The sequence below is a fragment of the Notothenia rossii genome, assembly GCF_949606895.1.
Source record: "Notothenia rossii genome assembly, chromosome: 6".
In the NCBI taxonomy this organism is placed as follows: Eukaryota; Metazoa; Chordata; class Actinopteri; order Perciformes; family Nototheniidae; genus Notothenia; species Notothenia rossii.
In genome coordinates this window covers 55841074-55852698 of record NC_136909.1, presented here as the reverse complement: position 1 = coordinate 55852698, position 11625 = coordinate 55841074, and the positions used below count along the sequence as shown (strand labels likewise).

Below are 11625 nucleotides of genomic sequence, written 5' to 3'. Positions count from 1 at the left end.
TGACAGGACGCCCCACCTTCCCAACCTTTGAGACACGTGACAGGAAGCCCCTCCTTCTCAACCTTTGAGGCACGTGACGTCCCGACTCCCGTGTGGTGTACTTACCCAGTCACAAAAGTAACATATTATATCTTATATTATTAATATATATATCATTCTGATGTCTCTGGTTATTTAAACATTCCCTGATAAACCTTAATTCAGCGTCAATAAATGAGTGTTAATCCCAGTGTGTTTAGTGTGCAACATCACATGTCATTTCACCTTCAATTCACGGTTTTCGAAACGTTAGCCAAATGCTAATGCCAACCGGAAATGAAGAATTTTCAGAATAAAAATGTTAAGTTAATAGTTAGTGTGAACTTCCGGTTTTTTCAGAATAAAACTGCTTTATATTAAAACCCTGTATTTAATTTAAATTACGTCATATCAACATTGATTTTAATTTCTTACAGTAGGAGAGGTTTTGGGGTTTAGGTTTGGGAGGGAGGAAGGAAGATTAGGATTAGGTAAAAAGGTAGGGAGTGGTTAGGGTTAGGATGGGGGGAAGGGAAGGGTTAGATTGAAGGAAGGGAAGAGTACTGCTACCCCGGAAACAGGATGCAACCCGTCATCAGTGAAGCTCGTCACGTGCCTCAAAGGTTGAGAAGGAGGGGCCGTCCCGTCACGTGTCTCAAAGGTTGAGAAGGAGGGGCGATCTTGAGGTTGAGAAGGAGGGGCGTGTGGTACTGCGCACTGCAGTGAGGGGCTTCTCTTGTCACACGGCCAGATACGGCTCGGCTGACTCAGATAAGGAAATATGATACATTATGATGTGATATGAATGATAATGGGACACATCGACGTCTGCACTCACAGTGCCGCGGACTGTAGGCTACGTAATGTTACTTATGTTGTGGCAGATATTTAATTAAGCTTTCTTAACATAATAGTATAATAATAGTTATAATAGTCCGATTGCTCTGAAGATGGGAGCTGATATTCTATTCATTTTTACATTCACACAGTCGGTGATTTTGGCCTGTGTCGGTACCATATGTGTTCGGGGCATGGGTTCGGGGTACAATATGTTTTCGGGGTCCGTCTCTTACCAATGACGTCACGTCGTCATGACGTCAATGACGTCACGCATTGTGAACCGCTGCTACTCATAATAATCATAATGTGTAACGTTACGGCTTTAAACGGAACAAAGCCTTCCGTTAAGCTGTTTTCACTCTCACTCTTATGGTGATAGGGCACACCAATTTCCCCGCAGGCTAGGCAGTCAAAAATATTCTAATTAGCTTCGGCTTGATGTGGAAATGTGATTTGATGTGTCGTGTGTCCCCCAAAAATAACAATCGACAGTGTAAACATAATTATGTAAATAACCCAATTTGTGTGATGTGAAACGGAAAAGGATTTTACATTGTTTTTGTTACTTTCGTTGCAGTGTCTTAAATGTAATTTAGGTTAACTTCCTGTTTGAAGTTGTAGCTATGGAAACAACATGACGGAGAAAAAAGTAATATCTTCTACATATAATAACGGAAAAAGTAAAGAATGAAGTGTAGGCTATGTTTAAATGTTCGGAATTTGACCGTGTATGATGGTCCTCTTGAGTTGCCGTACAGCCAATGGCGTACAGCCATTGCTCCGTTTTCATGTTTTTTTTACATGTTTTTCACAAACATTTTCACACGCTAGGAGTAAAGGAATACTTCAATTCGGTTCGTCATAATCTGTAGATGTGATTTGCCCCCGAGCACCCCTGGGTAAATTACCGTACAGCCAAACACAATGCGTACAATGCGTGACGTCATTGGTAAGAGACGGCCCCCGAACACATATGGTACCCCGAACACATATGGTACCGACACCGGCCGAATTTCCTGCAACGGAAGTTTAAACTGTATTTCCTCCGCACACTGAACTCTGATTAGTCAGCAGGCGTGGTGCTTTCACTGTGTTGATCTCTTATCCTGGAACCTATCCTGCTTCGGAGCACAGACTAGGTCCCAGGATAAGTCACAATGGAGATCTAGCCCGCTAAAAAGTGAATCAGCTTCGTAGTACCGGAAATCCCAGAAGTTATCTTGCTAAACGAAAATCCTGCTTCATAGTATACCCCCTACTCCGGGGCAGGTTAGCCGCTCAGCATAAGTTACCATGGAGATCTAGCCTGCTAAAAAGAGAACCAGCGTCGTAGGACTGGAAACCCAGAGTTTTCCCTGAAGTTAGCCGGCTAAGCGAAAATCCTGCTTCGTAGTACAGGCCTCTGGAAGAGTGTCGAGGAGAATCTCTAAAGTATGAACCCTGACAACTGGAGGCTTTCTGCGTGAGCTGCTTCAAATCGGATCGAGAGTAAGCTCTTCAATTTCATTTCCTGGGCTACAGCCATGACCATATATCCCCTATTATCAATGAAAGAGTGGATGAAGGGAGAGAAAATGTATCAATCTGTCAGGATATAACAACACCCTGAGCTTTAGCCTGTTAGATACAATGCTCCTCTCTCCCACAGGTCCCTGAACGTGTCACAGCTTTAGCACGGCTACGAACACAAGCAGGGGATACTTTGTCCCCAAAACACCATCAGCCCTGTCATTATTTTGGAGGACAAATTATTTTTAAGATTAAATATTGAAAAGACCAACTATTACTGTTATCTGCAGAATCGAACGGCTGAGCCTTTTGTCGGCTTAACATAGGTTTAGTCTTGACTTGAGACCAAAAAACGGAAATATGATGTAGTTTGTTTAGTTTTGAAGGGTCCCTCTGCTGTATGTGTACGTAGCCATCAGGCTGCACCACCAAGGGTTAACCCTGAGCCGTCAATAATAACCGGCACTGAAAATTCATAATGGCATAATTCACATGTATGGGCGTAGGAAGCATCCTGAATGTGGGGGGGGGGGGGGGGGGGGGGGGGACATTTTTAACGGGGGGTTAAAACCCCCACGAAAAAAAGATATAGATTTCCTGGTGGTTTGATACTTTTATGTGGCTATACTAGCATGAGGAAAATATTTTGTAATTTCATCCAGTCCTAGTAAAGAAAGGAAACATATTTGATTATTAATTCAGAGCCGTCTTTGAATTAATAAAAAGCAGTTTAAATGCCCATTTTTTGTACATTTATAAACAACAATAAATATTTGTGAGTGCATTGAGAGATATTGTTGTGGAGAGTCATTTATATATAAATCGCAAAATACATTTGTGAATCCTTCTGTGAGCATTTATTAATATTGAGACTGATCTGACTCCATACGGATGTTAAGTTCACCTAGGAATGGTATCATTGACTTAAATGTTCAAATAAATGTTGCTCTTCAGTCTATATTGACTGAAATGTTTCCTGTTCAATATCCCCACTGATTTCCTTAAAATTCTGGGATGAGAGTCCACATCACAATTTACTCTAAACTGTAATTTCCCTTTCATCACTCACCTCAGCAATGAAACCTCTCTCCAATGTCTCTGTGTTCTGCCTCTGACTCACTCTCAAGCGCCTAGATGTCAAGAGAGGTGGTGAAGTGATCATTATTTATTGAGCAGTATACTCTTTCACATTGAATCATAACAAGTCATACTGAATGTAAATACAACTGACTCTAAAGTAAGTCCCAGTCTGTGACATTGGACATTTTGAAGACTCAAAGCCCCATTAGTAGGTAGAATATTATGTAATGTGCACAGAAAATAAATAGTTAACTGAATACTCGGATGGAAATTGCCTATAAGCACTCAGTAAAACATAAACACACACAAAAATCTTCTGAATGATAAGAAGTATAATTAAAACATAATGCACATTACCATTTTGAGAGAGTACCTAAGTTAAAGAACTCAGAAAATAATCTCTTATCGAACTGAGGCTCCAGTAAAACACACTGACTGCGTCTCCACATGGACATCATGGTGTTTAAATGAGCACAGAGAGATCGGGTTATTCATGTTCCCTGTTTACATGATAAATACTAGTAACCTGGCATTTCGATGCCTTTTCTCATCTAACTCAGAGGTTGCTGCAGTAATGTCTGAAGGGGGCTGCACCTCATGTAATCTCTGGCCTTTTTTTCACTTTTATTTTCATTACACAGTAGGCTACAGGTACTATGTAACGAAATGGTTTCTCTTCATCTGACCCATGCTAGTGTTAGGAGCAGTGTGCCATTATGAACGGCGCCTGGGGAGTGCCTTGCTCAGGGACACCTCTGTAGCACTTGGTCTTGCCGGGACTTGAACTGGTGACCTTCCAGTTGCCAAGCCAAGCCCCTATGGACTTCGCTACCACCGCCCTATTATGTGCGACATATTAAGGGTGAAAAAAGAAGAGACAACATAAAAACGTCCTAGTTTAAGGGAGTCACTGGCCGTCAAATCTGCACCATCAAGGATTTGTAAAACTCATGTGTTTTTTTTATGAAACAGGTGGGTTGTCTCCGCTCTGCATGTCAGTCAGGAATTTTAAAGTATTTGGGCAAATATATTATTTTGTTTTCCTATCACATTTTAAAACATTCCACAGGACTCTTCTTCTTGTCATGATGCGTTTCCTACTCATTACTTATTTTTGTCACATTAATTACAGGTATTTTTTTGACATACAGTGGTGCAAAAAAGTATTTAGTCAGCCACCAATTGTGCAAGTTCTCCTACTTAAAAAGATGAGAGAGGCCTGTAATTTTCATCCTAGGTATACCTCAACTATGAGAGACAAAATGAGAAGAAAAAAAATCCAGAAAATCACATTGTCTGATTTTTAAAGAATTTACCTGCAAATTATGGTGGAAAATAAGTATTTGGTCAATAACAAAAGTTCATCTCAATACTTTGTTATATACCCTTTGTTGGCAATGACAGAGGTCAAACGTTTTCTGTAAGTCTTCACAAGGTTTTCACACACTGTTGCTGGTATTTTGGCCCATTCCTCCATGCAGATCTCCTCTAGAGCAGTGATGTTTTGGGGCTGTCGCCGGGCAACACAGACTTTCAACTCCCTCCAAAGATTTTCTATGGGGTTGAGATCTGGAGACTGGCTAAGCCACTCCAGGACCTTGAAATGCTTCTTACGAAGCCACTCCTTCGTTGCCCGGGCGGTGTGTTTGGGATCATTGTCATGCTGAAAGACCCAGCCACGTTTCATCTTCAATGCCCTTGCTGATGGAAGGAGGTTGTCAATCAAAATCTCACGATACATGGCCCCATTCATTCTTTCCTTTACACGGATCAGTCGTCCTGGTCCCTTTGCAGAAAAACAGCCCCAAAGCATAATGTTTCCACCCCCATGTTTCACAGTAGGTATGGTGTTCTTTGGATGCAACTCAGCATTCTTTCTCCTCCAAACACGTCTAGTTGAGTTTTTACCAAAAAGTTATATTTTGGTTTCATCTGACCATATGACATTCTCCCAATCCTCTTCTGGATCATCTAAATGCTCTCTAGCAAACTTCAGACGGGCCTGGACATGTACTGGCTTCAGCAGGGGGACACGTCTGGCACTGCAGGATTTGAGTCCCTGGCGGCGTAGTGTGTTACTGATGGTAGCCTTTGTTACTTTGGTCCCAGCTCTCTGCAGGTCATTGACTAGGTCCCCCCGTGTGATTCTGGGATTTTTGCTCACCGTTCTTGTGATCATTTTGACCCCACGGGGTGAGATCTTGCGTGGAGATTATCAGTGGTCTTGTATGTCTTCCATTTTCTAATAATTGCTCCCACAGTTGATTTCTTCACACCAAGCTGCTTACCTATTGCAGATTCAGTCTTCCCAGCCTGGTGCAGGTCTACAATTTTGTTTCTGGTGTCCTTTGACAGCTCTTTGGTCTTGGCCATAGTGGAGTTTGGAGTGTGACTGTTTGAGGTTGTGGACAGGTGTCTTTTATACTGATAACGAGTTCAAACAGGTGCCATTAGTACAGTTAACAAGTGGAGGACAGACGAGGCTCATAAAGAAGAAGTTAGAGGTCTGTGAGAGCCATACATCTTGTTTGTTTGTAGGTGACCAAATACTTATTTTACCGAGGAATTTACCAATTAATTCATTAAAAATCCTACAATGTGATTTCCTGGATTCTTTCCCCCCATTCTGTCTCTCATAGTTGAGGTGTACCTAGGATGAAAATTACAGGCCTCTATCATCTTTTGAAGCAGGAGAACTTGCACAATTGGTGGCTGACTAAATACTTTTTTGCCCCACTGTATATAACAGTATTTTGATTTGACACCAGGGGAGTCAACTTCATATTAAGAGACCTTAAGAAACACAACACCATTCAGATGTGTACGATGCTGTAGAAAGCTCCAGGAAAAGGGAATATGTTGGCACTAAGTTTACAGCTGCCCGATTCCTCTGCTGCAGAAGTCATGTATTACTCCTCTGTAGCTGAAATGCATAATAATATAATTATATAATAATTATATATTCCAACTTGAATCTTCACAATAATGCAGCATTCAAGTGCAATCAGGGATAAATAACAGGTATTCACAGAGTAGAAATATAGAGTTTCAGTATTGGAACAATTATGTTTGCAACTCTTCTATGGCCTTTTAAGCTTTTGTCTAAAGAATGTAATCGCAAACATTTTAGCAAAGATACAAGCCGTGTACATTTGATTTGGGATCCTTTATCTAAAAAAAAAAAAAAAAGGCAAAAAAAAGTATAATTGTATCCACTTGCACTATAAAAGCCCTACTCACATATGATCTAATTCTCATTCTAGGACCAATGGGGGCCTGAACCAGGACCCCTGTGGTGCAGAAGAGCTGCAGCTCCCTGAGCGGCCAGTGGAGAGAACACATGTTTGAGTCTGCTACTAAAACAGCTTTGGACAATTTCTCCTTTTCACGACCATACAGCGGTTACATTCTCCATCACTTGCCCCTATGACGCTTTCTGTGGGCAGGAGGAAGGGCCGGGGCCGCAGAAAGAGAATGGAGCTGAAGCCTGCCGAGTCACCAGAGACTCAAACACTCTGCAGCTTTGTTTTAGAGCCTCTTAAACTATACAGCTACATCTTAGAAGTGAATTTGTCAACACTTTCTAGATATGAAGTTGTTAGTCTTCCACCCTTAACACGAAGCACAGAATCCTCACGGTAAAGGAAGCCCAGATTTCATTACCAGGAAACATTCACTTTTTGTGCAATTATGTGAAATACATACTTTTCTTTTGTATAAATGTCCCAACACTGTAATATGTAACTGTCAATTAGTTTTATTATTATTATTTATTTTGAATTGCTGCTATGAATCTTTAGCCATATTTGTGTACTTATTTGTCTTTATTATTTGTTAATTAAATGATTAGTGTGCTTTTCTTCTCTATATTTAATAAGTTAGCTTACTCTTTAATATTGCTTTGCCACTTTTGCTGTCACACTGTGATTGTCCCCGCTGTGGGACCAATAAAGGAATTCGGATTCTGATTGATCCCACAACATTCATAACACATTTGAATGCAAATGGATGTCGTGTATTTTCTTTCAACCTTGTACGATCCACCTTTTAAGTCATTAAACTGGCCACATTTAGCTCAGATGTTCGATGTCTGTCAGGACTTCCTGTCTCTCTGTCGTTGAGACGACAGATCTGATGTTTGTTGACACGCAGAAAGAATCATTCGCACAATCAATCCGTACTTTCAAGCTCCATTTAATGTCCTAGCAAAAGGAGAATGTGACTGTTCTAAGGAGTGAGTAAATAGAAAGTGCATTTTTTTTCTGAGGTTTGACATAATAAAAAAAGATCAAAGCAGTTTGTCAGATGGAGCAGAATCGTTAATTTTGTAGAAATAGCAAAGAAATCAGTAAAGGTACTCTGGAGTATTTGGTGGTATGGTGTAGATCAAAGGCACATCACAGCTCTGTATCTCACTGGGGGTTGTTGCACACGCACAGAAAACACACATACACATGCACCAGCCTTCAGAATATATTTCCCATGATGCTCTGACAGTCTTACGATCTACAGTCATGTTGATGCAAAAAGCTCATGGAGATTTCTGAGAGGCAACAAAACGTTTATCCAGAGAATGGTGCTTTTTAATTTGGAGCCTGTAAAAGGGATAACATAGCATTAAAATGTGTCCATCAGCCGATATTAAAGCGGTATGATCCTGGAGAAATCAGAAGAAGCAATGATGACCGGCGGGCGGGGCGTTTTATCACATCCTGTTCTCTTTTCTCTCATGTTTAAATAGTTTGCTTAAAGAATGACCCAAACCCTTGGTTACAACTGATCTTGCTCTAACAGTCAAAAAGAAAAAAGGAAATTAACATTCAGTAAACATTCTTCTCTAAAAGGTCATTCCCTTATATAATCTGTCATGTCTTCTCTGCCATTATGTATACATAAACAAGTTTAATAACATACCAATCAGTGGTTATTTCACAATTGGAAAAAGCACAAAATGTTTACACTCTTTTACAGGTAAATAAAAGTTTTTTGACTGTTTTCATAAGGGCGTAGCATACTTCATAGTTCGTCTCACGGTTCCCACATCCCCCCCCGCTATCTGCTATTAGATCTTTACATACAAATATTGACAAAGTGGTGGCTTGTGCTCTGAAGCCATCAAGTCTTTTGGAGAGTAATAATCATCATGAGGAGGGAGGAGGGGGGGACGTGATGCTGGGAATGGATGGGGGGGGTGTGGACTCATAGCTGGCCCTCGCTGTCCTGGCTGCCCCCCGGCTTCTCTGCGTCGGGGGGGCCTGGCAGCTCTTTGAGGCCCGTGCTGCGTTCAGGGAAGTTGTCTCCGTCGGGCTCCAGGCCGTCGGGGCAGGGCAGCTTCAGGAGCTCCTCTCTGAGCTGAGCCGTGTGCCTCTGTGGGGGGGGGGAACGGGGGCGGGGTTAATGTTACACCAAACATTAAGCACAGCTCTTTCATGATACATGCTGTGACAGAATAACAAAGCATGAGGTAAATACAGGAGGGGACAAGGCAACAATATTTGAAGATGAGGAGGGTGTTCAGCCTCCCCCTCCCCCCAATGCAGCTTGCAGTTAGAAAATATGCATACAATTATGACATGGTCAAAATATGTACTTGCCTGATAAAGTTAGACACAGTATAGTGTATATGTATTTAACCTACATATTTGTATATATGTACATTCACCTGTTCAATGTTTAACTCATGTAATTCTTTCTATTTATTCTGTTAATACATATTTATTCTTATTATTTCTATCCTTATTATTCCAAGTGTTTCTGCCTTAATTCTGTTGATGCCATGACACCTTAGTGTCCCTACGGGGATCAATAAAGGTCCATCAGATCTTATACTTGACTTTGAAATAAGGTAACTCAATTAGAGGAGTATAAAGTGTTGTGTTCAGGGTCCTGCAGCTGTGGGACATCTGGATTGTTCACAGTGAGGATAAATGTGCCTATGTAGCACCAGGCAGACTGCAGACACACAGTTTGTGGGTGGGGCTAATTGTGTGTGTGTATCCGTGTATGTTATGAGCTACTGAGTGACCCAGGGTGGTCTGCAGAGAGCCCCTGCCCCGCTGTTCACTAGCAGGGCTCTTTCAGAGTAGACTTTAGGTGGAAGATATTCACACAGGAAGTGGAAAAGCCCCTTAAGACCCCGTAATACCGACTGTGCATTTTCAACACATTGCGCACTATTGGTTCCCTGGGCAAGACACGTCACCCAACATTGCTCCTGTGGGGCCCACAGTACTGAATGTATGAACGTTGCTTTGGATAAAAGCGTCTAACAGGTGACATGTAATGTCATTTCAGGGCGTTACCAGTGTTTTGTGTACCATGTACGGCAACCTTGAGAGCATTGAACTGCGCCTTTATAAATAAAATGTATTATTACCTTGAGTGCAGCAGCATGGTGGGACATGGTGCGGCCTACCCTCTTGTCGCTGCTGTACTGCTGGATGTCAGCGATCCACTCCTCACACTGAGACATGATCTCCACCCGCTTCAGGTAGAAGTGTTTGTGGATCACCTGCAGAGACACGACGGGGAACTGATCAACTATAGCCAGCACAAATAAAGTGTCTGTGTATATATCAAATAATAATAAAAGCTGTAAAAATAACATTTCTTTTGAAAAACTATGAAATTATTGAATGTCTGCTAGCAAATGGATGTTCCAATGTATGTTTATTAACTACATGCCCCCCCGTCAGGAGTCCAGACTGACACACTGAGTGTCTGCTCTCTAAACGATCAGAGCCCTGACGGCACCAGGCGGGAGGGATGGATCAGTTATTATGGCGACTGCTGATTTACTGGTTACCAGGGGGGAGGCAGAGAGGGTCTGTGGAGCTTTAATCTCCCTCCTCTCTCTACATCTCCTCCTCTCTCTTCATCTTCATCCCACTCTGGGGCGGCTTCCCATCTCCTCCTCTGTCAATGTTCCTCCCACCCAACCCCCCGCTCCCTGTGCTCCCTAAGTTACAATCAGTGATGTGGGCGGGGGGGCCCCAGTGAGAGGGATGCTTCAAGGTCACAGTTGTGTGGTGAACAGTTGAACAGACATGGAGTGTGCATACAAGCCATGATAAGAAACATAAAGATGGCAGCACATCCTGACCTTATGTTCAGCCATGTGCTTTAGAGGGGGGGGGTTCCCAGGGCTCCATGTGGGGAGGGTCAGTAGCCGTTTAACTTTTGGTATTTAGTAATGCTGTCAAAATGATCGCGTTAACGGCAGTAATACATTTTTTGAATTAATTGCGTTAAAATATTTAACGCATTTAACGCATGTGCAGAATGGCCAGCCCCATACATCCCACCAGTGGCAGCGCCAGGGTATGGCTGGGGTAGGCTACAGCCATACGAAGAAATGGCTTAGCCCCACCATGAAAAATGATGTTAAAGTAAGCAAAATAAAGTCCGCCAACTCGCGCAGAGAATTGCACAGACAGCAGTTAGTAAGATTGATTTCAGTAGCCACTTGTCTGGAAATACCGAAGACCAGAAACGGTTTTGACAAAAAACTTTTGTCACGTAGTGATCGTCTTCTCAATCGAACATCTTTGATAATGTCTTCTGGCCAATCAGAATCAAGATAACGGCGTGGTGTTGTTGCAGGAAGTCCCGACGGAGAATACTTTTGCTGTAGTACAGGGGCGCACATAACTGGTACACAGGTTATGTGCATAATCTGAAATGCGTACCGTCACTTGTGTCACGAAGCGCATTTGCGTACCGACGTACTTGTGAAGCTTTTCCAGAAGGCGGTTAGATCACCGGACGACAGAGTCGGTCTCCATGTGCACAGACAGGGCTGCTGTTAACGTCGGTCTGTACAACGGAATTGTGCCAAAACTACGCCAACCGGCTGCGGAGGGAGACTCCCCCCCCTTCACTCGAGAACTGCGCTAAAACAGCTGATCACAACGTTCACACTCTGTGGTCACGAAGTACTCCACTAGCCCCCCCCCCCCACCCCAATCGACTTTCCTGAAGTACTCCCCCGTTGATAGAAATCAACACGTAATGAATTAAGACCCCACGGTTTGATGATTGATAGGTGTGTGGGCTGTCTTTCATTTTGACACACAGAACAATGTTATAATAAACATACATACATACTGTATGTTAAATGGATATATATCCGCCTTCTTTCATTTATCTTTCCATTCCCACAACAATATACATAAAGAA

General features: G+C 42.4%; 1 protein-coding gene and 1 long non-coding RNA gene across 8 annotated transcripts in view; one reads left to right on the top strand and one right to left on the bottom strand.

Moving 5' to 3' along the window:
- The first annotated feature begins 722 nt into the window (after positions 1 to 722).
- On the top strand, positions 723 to 7962 carry LOC307045105. The gene is made up of 2 exons (XR_013809781.1): positions 723 to 2346; positions 6711 to 7962. It is a non-coding gene; the product is annotated as an uncharacterized lncRNA (long non-coding RNA).
- Positions 7626 to 11625, bottom strand: part of birc6 (baculoviral IAP repeat containing 6) — a 135037-nt gene continuing 131037 nt past the window's right edge. For all 7 annotated transcript variants that reach the window (XM_079690602.1, XM_079690605.1, XM_079690603.1 and 4 more), the window contains 2 exons: positions 9824 to 9958; positions 7626 to 8814 (listed from right to left, as the gene is read on the bottom strand). In XM_079690602.1, coding sequence (XP_079546728.1) covers positions 8647 to 8814; positions 9824 to 9958 — 303 coding nt within the window. In that variant the 3' untranslated portion in view covers positions 7626 to 8646. The remainder of the gene's footprint in view (positions 8815 to 9823; positions 9959 to 11625) is intronic.